Source organism: Dipodomys merriami, unplaced genomic scaffold, assembly GCF_024711535.1.
Source record: "Dipodomys merriami isolate MVZ:Mamm:240054 unplaced genomic scaffold, mDipMer1.0.p SCAF_1, whole genome shotgun sequence".
NCBI lineage: Eukaryota > Metazoa > Chordata > Mammalia > Rodentia > Heteromyidae > Dipodomys > Dipodomys merriami.
In genome coordinates this window covers 16,997,874-17,021,397 of record NW_027202270.1, presented here as the reverse complement: position 1 = coordinate 17,021,397, position 23,524 = coordinate 16,997,874, and the positions used below count along the sequence as shown (strand labels likewise).

The 23,524-nt window shown below is 45.5% G+C and overlaps 1 protein-coding gene across 3 annotated transcripts in view; it reads left to right on the top strand.

Annotated features, from left to right (window-relative positions):
* Ttll4 (tubulin tyrosine ligase like 4) overlaps nt 1–23,524 on the top strand; it is a 42,340-nt gene that overhangs the window by 15,214 nt on the left and 3,602 nt on the right. For all 3 annotated transcript variants that reach the window (XM_070016972.1, XM_070016971.1, XM_070016976.1), the window contains 16 exons: nt 7,110–8,694; nt 9,507–9,613; nt 9,889–9,952; nt 13,227–13,351; nt 13,878–13,988; nt 14,372–14,448; nt 15,459–15,650; nt 15,737–15,819; nt 16,278–16,406; nt 16,786–16,908; nt 17,183–17,281; nt 17,985–18,119; nt 19,445–19,600; nt 20,807–20,909; nt 22,622–22,832; nt 22,968–23,038. In XM_070016972.1, coding sequence (XP_069873073.1) covers nt 7,211–8,694; nt 9,507–9,613; nt 9,889–9,952; nt 13,227–13,351; nt 13,878–13,988; nt 14,372–14,448; nt 15,459–15,650; nt 15,737–15,819; nt 16,278–16,406; nt 16,786–16,908; nt 17,183–17,281; nt 17,985–18,119; nt 19,445–19,600; nt 20,807–20,909; nt 22,622–22,832; nt 22,968–23,038 — 3,270 coding nt within the window. In that variant the 5' untranslated portion in view covers nt 7,110–7,210. The remainder of the gene's footprint in view (nt 1–7,109; nt 8,695–9,506; nt 9,614–9,888; nt 9,953–13,226; nt 13,352–13,877; nt 13,989–14,371; nt 14,449–15,458; nt 15,651–15,736; nt 15,820–16,277; nt 16,407–16,785; nt 16,909–17,182; nt 17,282–17,984; nt 18,120–19,444; nt 19,601–20,806; nt 20,910–22,621; nt 22,833–22,967; nt 23,039–23,524) is intronic.

Below are 23,524 nucleotides of genomic sequence, written 5' to 3'. Positions count from 1 at the left end.
AAAAAAAAAAAAAAAAAAAAATTAATGGGGCTGGGAATGTGGAAGAGTGTTTGCCTAGCATGCATGAAGCCCTGGGTTCAATTCCTCAGTACCACATAGATTGAAAAAGTTGGAAGTGGCACTGTGGCTCAAGTGATAAGAGTACTAGTCTTGAGCAAAGGAAGCTCAGGGACAGTGCTAAGTTCAAGCCCCAGGACTGCCCCCTCCCCATAAAAAAACAAAAATGATTTCTTAGGATCCTCAGTGTACAACTTCTTGTCAGTAAGTGTGAAATTAGCTATCCCTGTGATCTTTTGATGTTTCTATCAGATTTGGAGTGCTTCCTTACTTTTTAGCGTACATGTTTCAGGCCCATCTCCTGCTTTTCTTGCCCTGGCTCTCAAATTGGCCATTTTCAGGGAGCGCTGGCTCCTTATAATAATAGATTGTGTTTAGAAATCAATCTGGACAGTAATTGTCACTTTTTATTTCTTTTTTTGTTGTTGGTTTTTTTTTTTTTGTTTTTTTGGCCAGTCCTGGGGCTTGAACTCAGGGCCTGGGCACTCTCCTTAAGCCTCTCTTGTTCAAGACCAGCACTATACCTCTTGAACGACAGAGCCACTTCTGACTTTTGTTGTGTATGTGGTACTGAGGAATTGAACCCAGGGCTTCATTGCATGTTAGTCAAGTACTCTACCACTAAGCCACATTCTCAGCCATTTTTTTTTTGTCGGTCATAGGGCCTGAACTCTGGGCCTAGGCACTGTTCTACAGCTCTTTAGCTCAAGGCTAGTGTTCTACCACTTAAGCCATAACACCACTTTGGCTTTTTCTGCTTATGTGGTGCTGAGGAATCGAACTCAGGGCCTCATGCATGCAAGGCAAGCATTCTACCATGGAGCCATCTTCCCAGCCATCTCAATTCTTTTTATCCAGTGTTTTTGGAAGTACCAAACATCTAACTATAAATACTATAGGAGAGTAGAAAAAAAGTTCTGCTTACCACTTTTTCCCCCCCAGTCCTGGGGCTTGAACTCAGGGCCTGGGCACTTTCTCTGAGCTTCTTTTTGTTGAAGGCTAGCACTCTACCACATGAGCCACAGCACCACTTCTGCCTTTTTCTGTTTATATGGTACTGAGGAATCGACCTCAGGGCTTCATGCATGCTAGGTAAGCATTCTACTACTAAGCCACATTCCCAGCCCTACCACGTCTTTCTTCTCCTGGTATGTCCCAAAACACTTTTTCAGTTGCTCTTGTGTCTGTCAAGTCACACCGAAAGCTAGAGAATTTGATTACTGGTAGTATAATAAGTTTCACAAAATCTCCCAGATAACAAGACAGTTCGGTCTCTTGTGGAAGAACATTGCTTGTATTGGTCAAAATTGTGCTTGGATAATTATGGCCTGCTTCTTAGTTTTTTTCTCCATTCTTTGCAGCTTGTTGCAAAGGGTTCTGAGGGGAGAAGATGATGTATTTGGGTACCTATAAAAATCAGAGTGGTTAGACATTATGCTAGAACTAACTGTTCATTGTGGACCAGGTATTTGGCTATAGTCCAAGTTGGCCTCAAACTCAAGGATTTCACAACTTCATTTGATACTTTGCTTTTATATGCTTTTTGTGAATTTTCTAATTTAGTCTCTTACAACAGCTCCTTTCTTCTCTTCTGTCTCTTCGGGAACATGACAACTGTGTGAGTTTACTGCTGTCCGATGCTCTGCTTAGCTGGTGTTATCAGCAAGTGGCGGTTGCCAAAGCAGTATGGCTGGGAGAAAGAAGAGTGCCCTATAGTATAGACTCTTAGAAAACTCATACAAACAAAACATGTTTTTGTTGTAAAGATCAAATCAGTGCAGTGAACTATCAGATATCCACTTTGCCTTCTCTTACCCAGTCCATCTCCTCCCTCTCCCCAGGATGACCATTAGTAGTGGAGTTATATTTTTCCAGATACTTCAGTTTTGCATAATCACACTCATAAGTCTCTTGAGAGCTGTCCAGAGGGAATTTTCTTTCCAAGAATTTCCCCCTGAGCTGCTTTGCTCTCAGCTAGCCTTTACCTGCCTTTAAACTGGGCAGTTTCCCATTTGGGCTATGTTGAAGAACTTAGCCTCAGAAACAGACTTGCTTTCTTCTAAACTTGAACCTTGCAGGCTGTAGTTAAGTATTTGTACCCAGGTTGCCTTTAAATCCTCTTGTTTTCCAGGATCTTGTATAAGAACAAGAAGGTCTTTGGCTCTGTGAAATGTTAGATTCTTCAAAATATTGTTTTTCATGTGAGGTCAGTTTATTGACTCCAAAAAAATTTTTTTTTGAAGCTCCTGATCAGAGGGTGAGCTGATATTTCGATTCTTTGTATTTAGGCAGAGATAGTAAGTACAGATGCCTTTGACTATCTTTCTACACTGTATATGTGGCTATACAATGTATGTCAAGTAAGTGAAACTAATAGAATTTGTAGCTAGAACTTTTAATGTACATGATTGCTAATTACTCTTCGTGAGTTTAGATTTAACATGGATTTTTTTTTTTTTTTTTTTTTGGGTCCGGTCGTGGGGCCTGAACTCTGAGCCTGGGCGCTGTCCCTCAGCTCTTCAGCTCAAGGCTAGCACTCTACCCTTGAGCCACAGCGCCACTTCCGGCTTTTTTTTCTTTTTTTTTGCTTATGTGGTGCTGAGGAATCGAACCCAGGGCTTCGAGCATGCAAGGCAAGTGCTCTACCACTGAGCCACCTTCCCAGCCCCTGGATTTTGTTTTTTAAACTCAGAGCTTCTCACTTGCCAGGCAGGCATTCTTACCTCTGAGTCACAAACTCTGCCCTTTCTTGCTTTGTTTTTTGAATAAAGTCTTACATAATCCTCCTACCTATGACCCTCTTTGTTTACCTATATAACTGGGATTATAGGCTTGTGTACTATATACCCAGTTTTTGGTGGACATGAAGTCTTGCTAACATTTTGCCTAGACTAGCTTTGAAACATGACCCTTGGGATCTCCACCTCCTAAGAAGCTGTGTGCCACCAGGCCTGGCCTTTGTACTTAGGAATTTAAGGGATCTTGGGAAAAGTCTCTTACATGTTACATGTCTCAGAAATCAGTACTATCCCACAGAGTATGGGCTTGATGGCTATGCTGAAACTGCCTGTGAGTGTGTACTGTCTTTGTGTGTCTGCCTGTATGCACTTTAACTTTCTGGCAGAACTTGCTGTTCGTAAGGTATTAGCTTTTGAAACTATTTTATTTCTCAACTTCTTAGATTTTGGGACATACAGGAAAGTTGACCCATGGCAGTGGTCAGGGTCTAGGGCACAGGCTGCCTGGATGTTCTAGCTCATTCCCACTTTGATCCCAAGGGGTTTTGATTCCATTAGGAATTTCTGTCAGGAGGAATAAGAAAGTTGCTTTTAGCAACTAGCATTTTCTTCTCTAAGCCAGACACTGCTTATGAACCATATATAGCTTGGAGCTTTCTTAGCTGCTTGGCCTTGCATATAGGGGCGTGTTTGTGTGTGTGTGTGTGTGTGTGTGTGTGTGTGTGTGTGTGTGTGTGTGTGTGTGTGTGTGTGTGTGTGTGTGTGTGTGTGTGTGTGTAAGTGTAACTGTCTAGACACTGAGACACTGCTTATGAGCCATACTTAGCTTGGAGCTTTCTTAGCTGTTTGGCCTTGCATATAGGGGCGTGTGTGTGTGTAACTGTCTTGGAGCTTGAACTCAGGACCTAGGTGCTGTCCCCAAGCCTTGCATATAGGGTGTGTATGTGTGTGTGTGTGTGTGTGTGTGTGTGTGCCTGTGTGTGCCTTGCATATAGGGTGTGTGTGTGTGTGTGTGTGTGTGTGTGTGTGTGTGTGTCTGTCTGTCTGTCTGTCTGTCTTGGAGCTTGAACTCAGGACCTAGTTGCTGTCCCCAAGCTTTTATGCTCAAGGCTAGTGCCACAGCTGGAGCCACAGCTCCATTTCTATTTTTTTTTTTTTTTTTGTGGTTAATTGAAGATAAAAGTCTCATGGACTTTTGTGCCTGGGCTGGCATTGAATTGCAATCCTCATATCTCAGCCTCCTCAGTAGCTAGGATTACAGGCATGAGCCACCAACACCTGGCATCAGACATCTTTCTTTCTTTTTAAAAATTTTATTTTATTTTTTTGCTGGTCCTGGGGCTTGAACTCAGGTCTTGGGTGTTGTTTTTGAGCCTCTGTGTGCTCAAGGCTAGCGCTCTACCACTTGAACCACAGCACTACTTTTGGCTTTTTTTGAGTCTCACAGGGACTTTTCTGCCTGGGCTGGCTTTGAACTCTGATCCTTAGATCTCAGCCTCTTGTAGTTAGGATTACAGGTGTGAGCCACCAAGCACCCTGCTTAGGTGTCTTTAGGAAGACCAGTGGCCCTCCTCCAGATTGCCATCATGGGGCCTGTGAGAAGAGACAAGGAGTGGAAACAAACTGTGGGGATCTGAGCTCTGAATCCCATGAGAGAGAAAAGAATCCACTCTACTCTGGTGCTTAACCAGCTGGCGGGCTTAACACTGTCTGGTAGCAGACCACCTGTATCTTCTGAGGAAGGTAGGAGGCAGTCCTTCACTTCTTTTCTTCCTCATTTGTATTAGAAGGTGAGGCAGCTGGATGTCAGGTTGCTTTTGAGAGGCAAAATAGATTAGCGTAGGGCTGGGAAGGTGGCTCAGTGGTAGAGTGCTTGCCTTGCATGCAAGAGGCCCTGGGTTCAATTCCTCAGCACCACATAAGCAGAAAAAGCCAGAAGTGGCACTGTGGCTCAAGTGGTAGAGTGCTAGCCTTGAACTGAAGAGCTGAGGGACAGCACCCAGGCCCAGAGCTCAGGCCCCATGACTGGCAAAAAAAAAAAAAAAAAAAAAAAATATATATATATATATATATATAGAGAGAGAGAGAGAGAGAGAGAGATCAGCGTAGAAGAGTGTTTTCTTCACTAAGAGCTGAGGTTTATATGGTGGGTGCTGGTGACTGAAGGAAGGTAGGACATGTGATGTTAATGAGAAGTCAGTGGGATGCTCTTCACTTCACCTGTGAGACCTCGGCCTGCATTTAGAAGGCATGTGGGTCTGACACAGCAGGATGCTGGAGAGTCACAGGTGGCGTTGTTTTCTGGGGGGTCACCACCCTGAATTTTCATTTCCTTAAGTCTTTTCTCCATCACTTTGGTTTGTCCATTGTTTTGCATTGATGGGGAAAGGGTATTGAGTCAAGATTGTGAGCCTGTTGAATATACATAACATACCATATACCATTGCATATACCGTGGTCTTGTCAGTCATTGGCAGGGTTTGGCACTTTGTGTGCCCTGTTGTTATGTGCAGAGAGTAATTGTACCCTGCTTATTATTTCCAAGGCTTGGACTTGAATGGAGGTCTGTTATATGCCATCTCATTTTGAGGTTACTGGCCTCAAAATCTAGTTTTCACATTTATGCTATTTCTAGACCACAATCATTTTGACTATTGGCTATGATTCATTTGCCTTTTTGAATTCTCCTTGAGAAAGAATCCATGTAGGTCAGCCTGTTCAGAAAATGAGGGCAACATCACGTGGCTTCTGCTAGCTCTTTGTTAGTATGGTCCCTTTTAGTAGTTGCAGACAGATACTGGATTTTCCTTGGTCTTCACTCTCTGATAAAAATACAGAACCTGCTTGAATTTTTGTTGTAAAATGAACTTAAGCAAAAACCCAGCTACTCTTGATGATGAGGAACACTGGTGGCTCACACCTGTAGTTCTAGCTACTCAGAAGGCTGAGATCTGAGGATTACGGTTTGAAGCCAGCTGGGGCAGAAAAGTCCCTGTGAGATTCTTCTTTCCAATTAACCACTCAAAAACCAGAAGTGGATCTGTGGCTTCAAGTGGTATAGCACTAGCCTTGAGCACAAAGAGGCTCAGGGACAGTACCCAGGCCCTGAGTTCAAGCCCCACAACTGACCTCCTCCCCCACATTTCCCTTCAGTTGAAAAAACAGGAGAGTGTTTTATGAATTTGATTTTGAGAGTGACCATGCTAAACAGGTTTGTTGTTTGAGACCCACAACTACAAGTCTGGTTCAAAGACTCTTCATTAAAATAAAATAAATACTGAATGAGATAGCATACAGAGCGTTATAGAGAGGAAGCTAGCTCTTAGTCATCCCTGAGAGCAGCCCAAATGGAATTCTAGGCTCTGGGTAAAGGAAGCTTCTCCTTTTCTTCTCTCCTTGGCTCTCTAAAGTCTCTGTCCTAATGTGGCTGCTGGGGATAAAGTCACTGAAGTAAAATGATGTTGGTGCTCAATTCCATTCTCTTCCCTCTTTTTTTCCTCAAACTTGGGTGTGTGTGTGTGTGGAATTTAAATTTGTGTAGTTGACAAGATTCTTGAAGAGGAGATGATGCTATCTCACCTTCAGAATAAAGACTAGGGTTAGCGGGACAGGACATTCTCTGTTCCTGACTGAATTCTTGCTTCACTCTGAGAAGCAGACCAAACCAAAGGCAGCTAAGAATGGAGCAGGGAGCAATAGATGTTGAGCACCTTCTGAGAGAGGAAGATAGTAACTGACTGGTGTCACTTGCAGATTTGCCTTATTCATAGCCACACTGGTTTTTCTTGAGGGAAGGTGGCCACCCACCTTGGTGGCCATGGTGGCCACCCCGTGGATGGTATGACAAAGAACAAACTTCCTGGGAGAATAAGGGCCGAAAGCAGCCTGTGAGGGCAGCAGGAAGACTTCTGGGAATTCCCTAAGAACTAGTGCTCTTCTCTCAGGGCCCCAAATGACAACCAAGAGTTGTTGCCTAAGAATTGCTGAAGCAGTGGGGCTGGTAGCTCACGCCTATAATCTTAGCTACTCATGCTGAGACCTGAGGATCGCTGTTCAAGCCAGTCCTGGCAGGAAAGTTGTTGAGACTCTTACTTTCAATTAGCCACCAGAAAACCAGAAGTGGCACTGACCTCGAGCAAAAGAGCTCAAGAACAGTGCCCAGGCCCCGAGTTCAAGCCTCCCCATCCCCTCCAACAGCAACAACAGAAAAGAAATGCAAAGCAAAGAGCCTTATTGCTTAACTTGAGGTCCACTGTAGCATAGTATCTGCCCTCCCTAGACTGCAGTATTCCTAATCACTTCTCTCCCCTACAGATTGACAGACTTCAAAGATGCAGCTGGTGCTCCGGGAGTTGTGTGGTGGCAGCTTACCTGGGTCAGGCCATGAGGCCATGTGGCTGTGATGTGGGCCCCTCATGGCCTCAGCAGGAACAGAGAGCTACAATATTGGCTTCCGCCGGGGAGCCAACTTCAAGCAGAGCAGTTCCTCAGGCACAGTGCCTGCCCTATCACCTGAGAAACCCTCAGAGGGCAAAATCTGGTCTCAGACCCATCAGCAGGTGAAGCCAATCTGGAAGCTGGAGAGGAAGCACGCGAGCACACTGTCAGCAGGGCTGGGCTCAGGCCTCTCAGCAGTGCCACCACAGCCAGCCTATTACTTTTGTCCCAGCACTTTATGTAGCTGTGGGACCACAGCTGTCATTGCAGGCCACAGCAACCCGTGTTACGTGCACTCTCTTCCGGACTTGTTCAGTAGTACCCTGCTGTGCCGTCACTCTAACGACAGGCACAAAGCCTACCAGCAACTGGAGTCTTTTTGCTTTCGTCCAAACTCCTTAGAAAAAAAATCTTGTTCACTCCCTCCAAAGGGCCTTCCTATTAGTCTCACTGCCAGTAAAGCTGCTTCCATGGTCTTCCCCATGGCCCAGCCCTTGGCATCCCCACCGACAGATCCGTACCTTTCACTGGCAGCCTCTGGGGAAAACCCTTCAAGGAAGAGCTTGGCCTGTGCTATCTCAGGGAAGATGCCATCTCCACCATCATCTTACAAGCCTGTGCTGAACAACAACTCCTTCCTGCGGCCAAGCAGCACAAAAGTGCCTTTATCACCAACCACAGAGAACCTGAAGCCAGTATCCTCACCCAAGATCCATCCTGCTTCCTGGCATCATTCAGGGGGTACTGGAGACTGTGTACTCCAGCCTGGTGACCATAAGATGTCCCAAAACATTGGTACTGTCCTAGATGATGCTACTCCCCGTATCACCCCACCTGCCCCCTGTGCCCTCAGCATATCCAACACCAGTATTGCCTCTTCCCAGTACAACCATAACACTAATCTTATCACCAGGGCAGAGCCACATCTCTCTAGCCTGAATGACAACTTGGATTCCCAGACTCAGACTAAAGAGGTTCGGTTCACTGAAGCTGTGAGGAAGTTGACTACAAAAGGCTATGAGAAGATGCCACAGCAAGGCTGCCAGATTGAACAGTCTTGCATTGTGAACCCTAGTTTCCAATGGAGCCTCCTCAACAGGAGCAGGCGGTGGAATCCAATGGGGGACCAGCAGTTTCCTCAGGAGGATGCTGGATCTGAGAGTAGGACTCTCCCTGGTGCCTTGGACACCTTGGGGTTGGACAGTACAGTTTTCTGTACTAAAAGGATTAGCATTCACCTCCTTGCCTCACACACCAATGGGCTCAACCCCAGCCCTGCCTGTGAGTCTGCACCTGACCCCCCGCCACTTGAAGAAGACAGAGCTCTCCCCATCCCGCCTTCTCCTCGTCTGCCCCTTGATGTAGCTAAAGTGACCACCCGCCTCTGTTCCTTCCATCTGGGCCAGCTTGGGAAGGAGCCTGAGGAAGATCAGGAGCCAGATCTACCTGCTGGGGATACCAGGTAAGTTGGAGTATGTTTTTGATTCATTTAGAGCAGTAAAATGGATATACCAGCCTCTAATTCTAGCTACTCAGGAGACTGGGATCTGAAGATTGCGGTTCAAAGCCAGCCTGGACAGGAAAAGCCTCAGGCTCTTAATATCACCAATTAACCACCAAAAAGCTGGAAGTGGTGATGCAGCTCAAGAGGTAGAGTGCTAGCCTTGAACAGAAAAGTTTAGGGACAGTGCTCAGGCCATCAGTTCAAGCCCTAGGACCAGCACCAAAAAAAGGGTACATCATAATCAGTAACATTGACCTTGGACTGGTAATCATAGATATAGGAGGTTCTGAGGCCAGACGGAGCAAAGTTAATATGAGACCCTATCTGAGAAAGCAAACGAACTGGGAATGTAGCTCAAGTTGGCAGAATGCTTATCAAGCCCTGGGCTCAAGTCCCAGTTTGCCTCTCAATTTCCAATTGATGAAAAGGTAAAGACAAATACACAGCAATGAAGAAGGAAGGAAGATCTAACTGTAAATTCTCTTATGGAGTTGGTTGGACTTGGGCACAATTCTTTTTTTCTTTTTTGTTGGTTGTGGGGCTTGAATTCTGGGTGCTGTCCCTCAGCTCTTCAGCTCAAGGCAAAGACTCTATTACTTGAGTCACAGCGCCTCTTCTGGTTTTCTGGTGGTTAATTAGAGATAACGATTCTCATGGACTTAGCTTGCCCTGGCTGGCTTTGAACCTCGATCCTCAGATCTCAGCCTCCCAAGGCAGCTAGAATTACAGGTATGAGCCATCGGTGCACAGCTCACGACTCTTTCTTTTAGTTCAGCTACTAACCTGCAGCTAGACCAGGTTGAGGTTGAAGAAATAGAAGAACAATTAGATGGTTTAGAAGACTGTGACAGCCATGATGGAAATGAAGAGGATGAGGGTAAGTAAAGAACCCTTTCATTTCCACCTGGAGTTTGGTTGGACCTGCTAGGGAAAGGGGCTAATTAACTATTTGCTATGGAGTCTAAAGGAAGTTTTCTAGAAGACTTGGTCTTTAGTCTTCCTGTGCCAGCAGTCTTGTTGCTTCTCCTCTGCTGCTGTTGAGTTCAAGAAAGGCTCCCCAAGAAGGGCTGAGCTCAGGATGTTCCAAGATGAGCTGCCTGGGCTTAATGTACAGCCTCTTTCAGCCAGAACTTCCCTGCTCTTCCTCCCTAGGAGACTCGGAGTGCTCGTCATTAAGTACCATCTCCCGCAGTGAGTCAGTGGCAATGATCTCTCGGTGAGTGTTGCTTGTGTAAAGTGAATACTCATTTTTTTGATTCTTCAAACTATGAATGTATGATAATTCAAAACTTAAAGGAAAAAAAAGACTGAAGAGATTGTCCATACTGGCTTTGAGAACCCTAACTTACTTTCACCAGATTTTGGTTTTTGCCACTTGAGTTTTTAAACAGGGACTGATAAGAAACCAAAAACATGTTTGTCAGTTGGGCTTAAAAACAGCACAGTGGACTTGAGCCACAGTGTCAATTCCAGCTTTTTCTGCTTATGTGGTGCTGAGGAATTGAACCCAGGACCTCATGCATCAAGGCAAAAACTTTACCACTGAGTCAACCTTCCCAGCCCTTCTTTTTTTGTTTCTTTTATATATTCTTCCCCCTATGGTATAGCCCTTGTTGTCACTATATTTGATTATGGTACCCTGAATCTTGTACGTTTATCTAATTTGGAGAGGGGAAGGGAAATAACAAAATGCTGAAACAAGGACACAGGATGACCCATTGCAACAATGAGACTCACAAGACACTATGTTGGAAATGAACATTACAACTTCCAGTGGCGGGGGGAGTGGGAAAGATGGGGGAGGGAAGGGATAGTAGGAAAAAAATAAGGGAGGGAGCCGGGCGCTGGTGGCTCACGCCTGTAATCCTAGCTACTCAGGAGGCTGAGATCTGAGGATCGCGGTTCAAAGCCAGCCCGGGCAGGAGAGACCGTGAGACTCCTATCTCCAATAAACCACCAGAAAACCGGAAGAGGCGCTGTAGCTCAAGTGGTAGAGCGCTCGCCTTGAGCTGAAGAGCTGAGGGACAGCGCCCAGGCCCAGAGTTCAAGCCCCACGACCGACAAAAAAAAAAAAAAAAAAAAAAATAAGGGAGGGATTAACCATGCTGGACAAGAAATGTACTTAATATCTCACTCATCTAACTGTAACCCTCTATACAGCATCTTTACAATAAAATGAAATTTTGGAAAAAAAAAACAGCACAGTGGGGGCTGGGAAGGTGGATCAGTGGTAGAGCGCTTGCCTTGCATGCCTAAGGCCCTGGGTTCGATTCCTCAGCACCACATAAGCAAAAAGAAAAAAGCTGGAAGTGGCACTGTGGCTCAAGTGGTAGAGCGCTAGCCTTGAGCTGAAGAGCTGAGGGACAGCGCCCAGGCCCAGAGTTCAGGCCCCACGACTGGACCCAAAAAAACAAAACAAAACAACAGCACAGTGTTTTTTAGATTGCAGTTGGTCTTGAGGCTCCCAAGAAACTAATCAATTAAAAAGACAAATAATTCCGAGAAGTGCTTTTTAAAAAACTGCCTGACCAGCTACTCAGAAAGTTGAGCTCTGAGGATCACCGTTTGAAGCCTGCTGGGCAAGAAAGTTTGTGAGACTCTTTACTCCTGTTAATCATCAAAAAAGCCAAGAAGAGGAGCTGTGGCTCAAGTGGTAGGGTGCCAACCTTGACTAAAAAGCTAAGGGTGAGCACCCAGGTCCTCAGTTCAGGCCTTAGTACTGATAATAAATAATTAATTAGTAAAAGAGGTTAGCCTAGTATGTTGCTATGTGGGATTGTCTGTTTTTAATCCCCAACACTGTAAAAACAAGCCAAACCAAACTCCATAACCAATAATGAAGAAATCTATTTGAGGTAAATTCTTAGTTTTTAGGCTTTTAACATGAGGATAATTGGTACCTTGTACTGTAAAATGTACCCTCTCAGAAATAGTTCTAAGATAGCTAAGAGTATTTCAGTTTTGTTGTTGTTGTTGTTTTGTCTGTTGTGGGGCTTGAACTCGGCCTGGGCACTGATCCTGAGCTTCTTTTGGTCAAGGCTATCACTCTGCCACAGTGCCACCTTGGGCTTTTCTGTTTATGTGGTACTGAGGAACCGAACCCAAGGCTTTATGCATGTTAGACATGCACTCTACCCCTAAGCCACGTTCCTGGTCCCTCTACTTCTGGTTTTTGAGTGGTTAATTGGAGATAGTCTCATGGGGGGCTGGGAATGTAGCTTACTGATAGAGTGCTTGCCTAGCACGCATGAAACCCTGGGTTTGATTCCTCAGTGCCACAAAAACAGAAAAAGCCAGAAGTGGCACTGTAGCTCAATTAGTAGAGTGCTAGCCTTGAGCACAGAAAGGCTCAGAGATAGTGCCTAGGCCCTGAGTTCAAGCCCTAGGACTGGCCAAAAAAAAAAAGTCTCATAGGGACTTTTCTATCCAATCTTGATCCTCAGATCTCAGCCTTCTGAATAGCTAGGATTATAGATGTGAGCCACCAGCACCTGGTACTTGTTTTTGTCTTGCCAGTCCTGAGGCTTAAACTCCTGGGTACTGATCCTGAGCTTCTTGTTGCTCAAGGCTAATGCTCTACTACTTGTGCTACGCAGCACCACTAAAAGCTGTGTGTGTGTGTGTGTGTGTGTGTGTGTGTGTGTGTTTATTGGAGATAGTCTCATGGCTTTGAACCATAAACCTTAGCTCTACTACTTGTGCTACGCAGCACCACTAAAAGCTCTGTGTGTGTGTGTGTGTGTGTGTGTGTGTGTGTGTGTGTGTGTGTGTGTGTGTGTGTGTGTGTGTGTGTGTGTGTGTGTGTGTGTGTGTGTGTGTGTGTGTGTGTGTGTGTGTGTGTGTTTATTGGAGATAGTCTCATGGCTTTGAACCATAAACCTTAGCTCTCAGCCTCATATGTAGCTAGGATTATAGGCATGAGCCACAAGTGCCTTTTTGACTATTTCTTTGTGTTAGTGTAGCCATCGTCTACTAGCCTCCATCCGCTTTCAGAATCACTCTTTTGAAGCGGGTGCCCGTGGCTCACACCTGTAATCCTAGCTACTCAGGAGGCTGAGATCTGAGGATCATGGTTCAGAACCAGCTCAGGCAGGAAAGTCCATGAGACTCTTATCTCCAATAAACCACTAGAAGACCAGAAGTGGCTCTGTGGCTTAAGTGGTAGAGTGCTCACCTTGAGCTGAAGAACACAGGAGCAGCGCCCAAGCCCAGAGTTTAAGCCCCACGACTGACCCAAAAAAAAAAAAAATCACTCTTTTGGGGATTACCCCAACCCTTGTCTTGTCACAGGAAATATTAATGATACATTATCACCTGAAGTATTAGGAAACCTTGACTCTAGGTATGACTGTATGTAGGTTTGCTCCAACACTTTATGGATTTATATTGGCAAGATAATTGTAGAATACTCATCTTTAGAGAAGTTCTGTGTATAATCTGCCTCAGGCTATTGCTTACCATTTCTCTGCCATACGTTATTTTCATCTTAGGAACTGTGTGGAGGTTCTGACCAAATCCCTATCCAATCATGAGAAAGTTGTCCGACCAGCCCTCATCTACAGTCTCTTCCCCAATGTGACCCCTACCATCTATTTTGGCACTCGAGATGAGAGAGGTAAATGTGGCCAAGTAACAAGTGTAAAAGAGCCTTCAAGAGAAAAGTGCTAGTTAACTTGGGAGGTGGGGGGACAGTAGGGTAGGAGAGGGCTGCCAGATAGTAGGTCCAATATAGGGACCCTTTCTTGTCTCTATATATGAACATATATATGTATGTATGTATGTATTCTTTAGTTTTTGAGACAGGCTCTTACTATGTAGCCTAGGCTGCTCTCAAACTCATAATCCTTCCATTTTAGCCTCCTGAGTTCTGGGATTATAGTTGTGTGCCACCAGGCCTGGCACTTATGTGACCTTTAGCTTGTCCTTCTTAGCCTCATAATCTTCTGGCTTAGCTCATAGTGTCTAACTTTGTTTTCCCCTTCTAACCTCCCTTTGCTCCTCTTTTCCTCTAAAGTGTATTTATCTGAAACTGAACAGAAAAATTTGTAGTGACTTGCCTGCCCAAGAAATGATAGGCACCAGTGCCATCTTTTTCATGGTCTTATGACTCTTCTTTCTTCCCTACTTCCACCCTTCCCCAGTGGAGAAGCTTCCCTGGGAACAGAGAAAGCTGCTCCGGTGGAAGATGAGCACAGTGACCCCAAACATTGTGAAACAGACCATTGGACGGTCTCACTTCAAAACCAGCAAGAGTAAGTAATTCGCTGTACTGTGAGCCTATCCTACTCTGAACCTGTCCTCTTTTCCCTACAAGATGGTTTTGGTAGGTGGGAAGAGAGTTTGAGGTACTTCTGCTCTGTGGGCACAGTTTTGGACCCTCTCTTGAAGCTTCCAACCTATTAGGAAGGCAGAGCTCTGAAAACAGTCTGGGCTGAGCCCGTTGCTCAGAATCAAGACACAGATCTATTGTTTTGTCCCTGGCCCCAGGGCCTGCTGTAGGACAGTTCCATGGCAACTCATTGAAAGAAGTCTGGGAGCTGTGCCCAGTCCCCGTGGTATTTCTGTGGCCTCTGAGCCTCTCTCTGTCCCAGGGCTTGAGCTGCTAGCAGGACTAACTCCCTGATTGCCTCTCCAGGAAACGATGACTGGCTAGGCTGCTGGGGTCACCATATGAAGTCTCCCAGTTTCCGGTCCATTCGAGAGTATCAGAAGGTAGGTGTCATTTCTAGGAGCTATGCTGCTAGCCTTTGGTCGAGGTCAAGGTATGGTTGGGGGGGGTAGGAGGGACCACAGAAAATTAGGGAATGTTTAAGAGAAGAGGATCCAGGAAAGGTGGAGGGGAGACCTAGAAGAGCCCACCCATCTGTGGTTCTCTTGCACTGTCTTAGATCAGTTGCATTCAGGGAATGTGGTGCTAGGTGGTAGGCCTGCTAAGTCTTGGCAGCTACTGCCTCTCAATGGCAGTTTTTCTGTCAGGTATTGTGAGAGGCATTGTCTGCCATTGATTATACTTCCCCTGTATCCACTGCTCGTTGTCGCCATTCCCCCCAAGCTCTTTATAAGTGTGTGTAGAGAAGATTTCAAGTCTCCTTTTGGAACAAATAAATCTCTTCTTCCCCGTCTCCTCTCCCCTCCCCTCCCCTTCTTTCCCCTTCCCTCCCCTCCTCTCTTTTTTTTTTTGCCAGTCCTGGAGCTTGAACTCAGGGCCTGGGTACTCACTGTTCTTTTTTTTTTTTTTTTGGGGGGGGGGGGTCCGGTCATGGGGCCTGAACTCTGGGCCTGGGCGCTGCCCCTCAGCTCTTCAGCTTAAGGCTAGCACTCTACCACTTGAGCCACAGCGCCACTTCCAGCTTTTTTTTTTTTTTCTTATGTGGTGCTGAGGAATCGAACCCAGGGCCTTGAGCATGCAAGGCAAGTGCTCTACCACTGAGCCACCTTCCCAGCCCTACTCACTGTTCTTGAGTGCAGACTTCTTTTCCTAGAAAAAGACTTAACAGCTTTTTCTTTGCACTGAGGGTAAATATCATGTCAATCTTAATCACCATTGATGTGTTTGAATCATCTTTTGGTGAGGCTCAGCAGTTGGGAGATGGGACCCTTAGGCAATGGCAGTATGGTAGAAGAGAAGCTTGGAAACTAAGGGAATTGGGATGCTGTAGTGATGCGTGACATCTTCCTCACCTCAGCCTTCTCTCTGCCCTTCCTCTTTATCCCTTCTGTAGCTAAACCACTTCCCAGGCTCCTTCCAGATTGGGAGAAAGGACCGGCTGTGGCGGAACTTGTCTCGCATGCAGAGCCGATTTGGCAAGAAGGAGTTCAGTTTCTTCCCCCAGTCTTTTATCCTGCCCCAGGATTCCAAGCTCCTGCGTAAAGTCTGGGAGAGTAGCAGCCGCCAAAAGTGGATTGTGAAGCCAGTGAGTGGGTCACAGTGGGTAGTAGATAATGGTTTGGGAATATTGGATCTGGAGCAAATCTTCTTTGCTTTGTTCGTATCTTCTAGCCAGCATCAGCTCGAGGCATTGGCATCCAGGTTATTCACAAGTGGAGTCAGCTCCCCAAACGCAGGCCTCTCCTGGTACAGAGGTGTGTCCCTCTCTAGCTCACAATATTCTCTATCTTCACACCTGTTGGCCTCCAGTTTCCCTGTTTAAAATGTTGTCTGCCCCAAGACTTCCCTGCCAAAGATTTATTTTCTTGACAACTTGTTTAGGTTCTTTTTTTTTTTTAAAATATTCTTTTTATTGGGGGGGGGGGGTCTGGTCGTGGGGCCTGAACGCTGGGCCTGGGCGCTATCCCTCAGCTCTTCAGCTCAAGGCTAGCACTCTACCACTTGAGCCACAGCGCCACTTCCAGCTTTTTTCTTCTTGCTTATGTGGTACTGAGGAATCGAACCCAGGGCCTCATGCATGCAAGGCAAGCACTCTACCACTGAGCCACCTTCCCAGCCCTGTTTAGGTTCTTTTTACCTTTGTCATGGCTCAGTTACCTACTGACCCTCATCTCATCTGGCTGCATGTGAAGCTGGCTTTAATTCTACGCAGGTACCTGCACAAACCCTACCTCATCAGCGGCAGCAAGTTTGATCTTCGGATCTATGTTTACGTCACTTCCTATGATCCTCTGAGGATTTACCTCTTTTCGGATGGACTTGTCCGCTTTGCCAGTTGCAAGTATGTGATAGTAGGGAGGTGCCACTGACAGTTTGTGGGACTTATTTTCCCCAGAAGGAGGGAAACTAGAGGACACCAGAAAGAAAAACAATAAATATTTTGGGGGTTTTGTTAACCAGGGGGAGGCGAGAGGGAATTAAAGAACAATTTTGCCAAATCTGAGGAGGGTCGAGGGTCTTTGTGAGGGCCTGAGTTGAGATAAAGAATGTAGCTGTGGTTTCTAGAACCTTGCCCACAGCTGCACTTGTTAGGCATTTGGGGAGCTGAAAAGATGTGTGCACCTATTCTTTACCTCCTTAGGATTAAGGGAAATAACTTGCCTTATTCTTCATTTGCTTCTTACTACCTCATGTCTTACCTCTGTCATTCTCACTTGCAGGTATTCCCCTTCCATGAAGAGCCTGGGCAACAAGTTTATGCACCTGACCAACTATAGTGTCAATAAAAAGAATGCTGAATACCAGGCCAATGCTGATGAAACGGCCTGCCAGGGCCACAAATGGTAATGAGGGCAGAATGTCTCAGTCAAGTACAGGGCTCTAGAGGCTGGGGGGTTTGGGTTCAGGGTGGTGGTAGCAGAGGGCTAAAGGAACACCTGGAGATTATATAAACACTAATCAGTCCAGAATTGGTCTTGTTTGCATCCAAGATCATCTCTTTATTCCTAATTTCAAAGCAAAGATACCTTTTAGGTCTCTTATTTCTTGTCCTTTCCTTTTGGTTATAACATTGGTCTAAAACATAACCCCAAATACTTTCTCAACCTTCCCCTGCAGGGCATTGAAGGCTTTGTGGAACTACCTAAACCAGAAGGGAGTCAATAGCGATGCCATCTGGGAGAAGATAAAAGATGTTGTTATCAAAACCATTATCTCGTGAGTCTCACTGCCACACTGGGTGTGAGGCTCCCTCTGGATTCCCTCTTTTCTCAACCTCGTACTGCTGTACTATAGGCCTTGAAGCCCATTTTTTGTTTTGTTTTTAGTTTTGAGGCAGAGGAGTTTAGTTTTTATTCCTACATTCATTCATTGGTGGTACTTGGGGTTAAACTCAAGGCTTTATGCTCGCTCTGCAGACTCTATGCCTTGAACTATGCCACCAGCATTTTTGCTTTAGTTATTTTAAGGATAGGATCTTGTGTATATGTTTGGTCCACCCTGGACAGCAATACCCGTTTATGCTTCCTTCATACTTGGGGTGATAGGTGCTTGTCACTGTACCCAGGTTTTTGTTTAGATGAGGGTCTTGCCTGCATTTTGCCTGGGTGGGCCTCAAGCTGTGATCCTCCAGATTTCCACTTCCTCTTAGTAGCTGGGATTACAGACAAGAGCCACCACGCCTTGTTGAAGTTCAGTTTTGAGGATAAGGAATAAGAAAGAATAGATAAGAGTGAAATTCTACTTATTTACCAAACTTCACCCCAGAGATTGGTCTGCATTAGACACATTTCGTAATAGCCTGATTCAAGAGAAGACTGCTTCTGCCTGTCTAACTGGAAGCCAGTCCATTGGCAGGGTAGCTCTGGTTGGAGACCTCTGAGAGGAGCTGGGATGAATATTCTCTCTTCTTCTTGGTCAGGTCAGAGCCCTATGTAACTAACCTGCTCAAGATGTACGTGCGGCGGCCCTATAGCTGCCATGAGCTCTTTGGTTTTGACATAATGCTTGACGAGAACCTTAAGCCCTGGGTCTTGGAAGTCAACATTTCCCCAAGGTAGGTGGGGTTTTGGTATGCTCATAGTAAATCCTTTCTGTATTCTTGGACTCCATTCCTGCCGATTTAGGGAACATCTTTTCCTTCAAAAGAATTTGTGTCCAAGAAGCATTGTATTCATAACCTGATTTAAGGAACTCCTTTGTACAACTACTTAATAAAATAAGAAAAAATGGTTTTTTTTTTTGTTTTGTTTTGTTTTGTCGGTCATGAGGCTAGAACTCTGGGCTTGGGCACCGTCCCTCAGCTCTTCAGTTCAAGGCTAGTGCTCTACCACTTGAGCCACAGTACCACTTCCAGTTTTTTAATTAGAGATAAGAGTCTCACAGACTTTCCTGCCCAGGCTTGGCTTTGAACCATGATCCTCAGATTTCAGCCTCCTGAGTAGCTAGGATTACAGTTGCAAGCCATTAGTGCCCACCAAAAGTTTTTAGTGCCATCACCAAAATGGTACAAATAAAAAGAATTTGTGGCCGGGCACCCTGGGCTCACGCCTATAATCCTTGCTACTCAGGGAGCTGAGATCTGAGGATTACGGTTCAAAGCCAGTCTGGGCAGGAAAATCCTTGAGACTCTTACCTCCAATAAACGACTCAGAAAACTGGAAGTGGCTCTAGGCTCTATGGCTCAAGTGGTAGAGCACTACCCTTGAGCTGAAGAGCTAAGGGACAGCACCAAGGCCCAGAGTTCAGGCCTCACAACAGGGAAGGAAGGAAGGAAGGAAGGAAGGAAGGAAGGAAGGAAGGAAGGAAGGAAGGAAGGATTTGTGGCCAGGTGCTGGTGGCTCACACCTGTAATCCCAGCTATTCAGGAGGCTGAGATCTGAGGATCACGGTCACTGTCAAAGCCAGCCCAGAAAGGAAAGTCCCTGAGACTCTTAACTCCAATTAACCAGCAAAAAACCAGAAGTGGCACTGTGGCTCAATTGGTAGAGCGCTGGCCTTGAGCTGAAGAGCTCAGGGACAATGCCTCGGCCCATGGTTTTAAGCCCCATGACCAACAACAACAACAAAAAAAAATTCGGTCTTTCCTTCATCATGTATATTTGCTGATTTACACATTCTTTGCCATTATCTTAAAGTTGTTTGAGAACAGAGAAAGGTTGTTAAAAGTTACTTATTTCACGTTGATTGCCAACACTTGCTTTCCCCTGGCAATCCAAGGTCACAGGCAAATTTGCTAGTCCGAATGAAGTTATTCATTGTCTTCAGGATAAGGACTGTCATAAGGAAGCCAGGGAGTAATGGGGCTAGCCATGATTTGGATGTAGACCAGAAATCATCTAGAGTGTTGCTTTGACCCTGCTTTGCATCCTTTCCCTAAAGCCTCCACTCCAATTCTCCACTGGACATCAGCATCAAGGGCCAGATGATTCGTGACCTTCTGAACTTGGCAGGCTTTGTTTTACCCAATGCAGAGGATGTCATTTCCAGCTCCGTCAGCTCTGGCAGCTTCTGCAGCTCCAGCAGCTCCAGTACCAGGTCAGCTTCCAGGCTTCCCTGAGGTTTGGCTGACAACATTGAGCAGCCTATTGGGATTCTGGGAGGGAGTGGGTTCTGGACCATCTCTCCTGCTTTTTTCTTCCTTGCTGCTCAGGGTGCCTCTACTGTCCGTCAACTTACCATGCCATGTCAGTATCCCTGAAAGTAAGTTTGATTATTTTTTGCTTCTCTCCACAGGGCCTTAAAGTTAGATTTAATTTCCCTATCTGGACATTGAAAGCTCAGCCTTCTTTTCCTGGGTTCATCTCTCCCTATTCCTCTTCCTAGTTCCTGTGCCCTAGCAGATCCTTCAGGACCAGTTAATTTAGTCTCTTCATTGCTTCCTGATGTTCTCTCAGAGTATTCTGTTCTCTACTCATGGGTATCTTTGTTTTCAAAATGCCCCTCACCCACATCCCTTATCCATCAACACCTAGTTCTAGACAGTATCTTTAAGAAGACAATTCAGTGTGGGCTTTTTCTTCCATATCTCCAAAGCACTTGAAATAACTCTTGAAAGGAGGAATATAGTAATTAGGAAGTACCTGTGGTGGGTAAGAATATAACTATAATTTATCTTCCCAACAACCTTATAGAGTTAATTAGTATTGAAGTTTACAGTTGAGGAAACTGAAGGTTCCAAGGATAGAGTAATGCATCATGGTCATTTAGCAGTAGTGATAGGAGGACAGAATTGAACATCCTAATTTATCTGGTAACCAAACTTGCTTTCTCTTCTACTTCTTTTATACTGTATTTTCCTCTTATCTTGCAGTTATTGGTCATTTGACTTGCCACACCATCAGTTTCTTGGAGGCGAGGGCTGCTTTTTAGTCATCTCTCAACAGTGACCTTGTAATTGTAGTAACATAATGCCAGAGGTTAAGTCCAAGATCACACAGCCAGTAGGGCAGAGCTGGGGCATATAGTAAATGTTCTCTAAATTAAGCTAAATGGAAGTACCCAGTGATGAGTCTTATTCCACAGTCATCTGCTGTCAACTTCAGCAGAGGGTGTCTTGCACTCTTTCAGCTCTTCCATGGTACTCAATTGGAATGTATTTTAGTGTGATCTATTCAAGTGACAAATCTCCCACACACCTTTATCTTCCCAGAAGGATCTTCCTGGGCTGGACCCTCTTCATATTTCCTCAAGATTTAAACCTGCTAACCCTACTCTTTGTTCTTTGTCTACCTCTTGCCTTAGTCTGCCAGGCTCTACCAGGGACAAATGTCGAATGACTTCAGAGCATTTCATGGCACAGAAGTTGAAGAGAGCCTACTACCTGACCCAGAAAATTCCTGATCAGGTAGGATGGTTCCCTGTACCTCCCTCTGCCGGCGCCCCTTCCTCTCCCCCCCCCCACCCCGGACCAACAAAGCTTGGTTGGTCAGAGATCCCCTGAGCAACCTGCTTTACCGCTCTTCCAGCACAAGATTTCTTAGCCGAGGTTTGGGTGCTCATTATGAACAGATAGTGGTTAGCGTGTGATCATCTTTATCACACCACCAAGAGCCACTACATCTAGCACAGTACTCTACTGCTCCCATCTTTGTTTCTTTTTTGGTGGTATTGGCTTTTGAACTTATGGCCTTGTGCTTACTAGACAAGCACTCTACTGCTAGAGCCACGCTCTCAATCTTTTTTTGCTTTAATTCTTTTTTATTTTTGGTCAGTCATGGGGTTGAACTCAGGGCCTGGGCTCTGTCCTTGAGCTCTTTTGCTCCAGGCATTATCACTTTGAGCCACAGCTTCACTTCTTATTTTTAATTGGAGATAAGAGGCTCATGAGCTGGCTTTGAACACAGATCCTCAGATCTCAGCCTCCTGAGTAGCTAGGGTTATTGGGGTGAATCACCAGCTCTTGGCTCAGTTTGTGTTTTTGAGACAGGGTCTCAGTAACTTTTTTTGCCCAGGCTAATCACATCTTCTCATCTCTACCTCCCATACAGCTAGGATTATAGGGATATAGCGTCTCATCTAGTTCCTGTACTGGCCCATTTATTTTTTACATTGAAAACTTCTAGGCCCACCCATTTATATTCTGCCACTGCTCTGCATACCTATAATTCATATACCTATTAATTTTTTTTTTTTGCCAATCCTCTGGCTTGAACTCAGGCCCTGGACATTGTCCTGAGATAGCACTCGACCACTTGAGCCACCACACCACTTCCAGTTTTTTTTAATGTGGTACTGAGGAATTGAACCCAGGGCTTCATGCACGCTAGGCAAGTACTCTACCACTAAGCTACATTCCCAGACCACTATTAATTTCTTTTATGCACTTTTTTTTTTTTTTTTTTTTTGGTCAGTCATGGGGCTTGAACTATGGGCCTGGGGGCTGTCCCTCAGCTCTTCAGCTCAAGGCAAGTGCTCTACCACTTGAGCCATAGATCCACTTCTGGTTTTTTGGTGGTTTATTGGAGCTAAGAGTTGGGCACTTTCCTGCCCAGGCTGACTTTGAACCGCGATCCTCAAACTTCAGCCTCCTGAGTAGCTAGATTATAGGTGGGAGCCACCGATACCTGGTACATGTATCCTTATTAATATTCATCTTTTCTTATAAATGTCAAATCACTGTTTTTACATTCAACTTTGATGCAATGCTTATTAAAAAAAAAAGTTTTTGACAGCATGGAAAACTGGCCCCTTCTTGACAGAGAGTTTCCAACCTTTACCCTAAGGTTTCTTTCTATGAAAGTTACAGTAAGATCCCCAAGAGGCTTAACCATCCCAGAAAAGATAGGGGAGCTGGCTGTGGGAGTGGCAGTTGCTAGACCCTGACCTCCGCTCAGTTTAAAAGTCCACTTGTCTTAGAGTTCCTGCCAAGGTGTCTTTGTCCAACAGCTAAGTTCAGTGGACTTAGAAAAAGATAAAACAGAGAACTGACCCACTGGGTAGTGTTGTGTTCTACAAGGATCCTGGAGACTCTAGGTCCTCAGGACTGGGCTCTCTAGCCCCAGGCTTCCTCTAGCTTACTCTTTTGCACATTTTCTTTTCTCGTTCCTTGGACCATAGGATTTCTATGCATCTGTGCTGGATATCCTGACACCAGATGATGTTCGGATTTTGGTTGAGATGGAAGATGAGTATTCTCGCCGTGGTCAATTTGAAAGAATTTTTCCTACTCGAATCTCCTCTCGCTATCTCCGCTTTTTTGAGCAGCCACGTTATTTCAACATTCTCACCACGCAGTGGGAACAGAAGTACCATGGCAACAAACTCAAAGGTGATATTCTCTCCCTGCCCACAGGAGGCCAGGTTTAGTGACAGATTAAATTCTGTTATACCAAGAGTGGGCCTCTCTGGAAGGGAAAATGGGCTATTGATTCTTCCTTATTAACCCCTGTTCATCTTATCCTAGGAGTAGATCTGCTTCGGAATTGGTGCTACAAAGGGTTCCACAATGGGATAGTATCTGATTCTATTCCACTGGTGAGTGATGCCAGTACAAGGAGCAACACCTCCTTGTCAGTCTTCTTTTGCCTTAAAAATACATTGTGGTTAGGTTGTAGGTACCCAGCTTCATGGCCTGTGATTCATTACTTTTTTTTTTTTTTTTTTTTGCCAGTTGTGGGGGCTGAACTCTGGGCCTGGGCGCTGTCCCTCAGCTCTTCGGCTCAAGGCTAGCGCCCTACCACTTGAGCCACAGCACCACTTCTGGCTTTTTTCTGCTTATGTGGTGCTGAGCCACCTTCCCAGCCCCCTTGGTTTTGTTTTATTTGTTTGTTTTTTGTCAGTTGTGGGGCCTTGTCTCTGGGCCTGGGTGCTGTTCCTCAGCTCTTCAGCTCAAGGCTACTAGCACCCTACCTCTTGAGCCATAGTGCCACTTTTGACTTTTTCTACTGATATGTGGTGCTGAGGAATCAAACCCAGGGCCTCATGCTGAGGAATCGAACCCAGGGCTTTGTGCATGCTAGG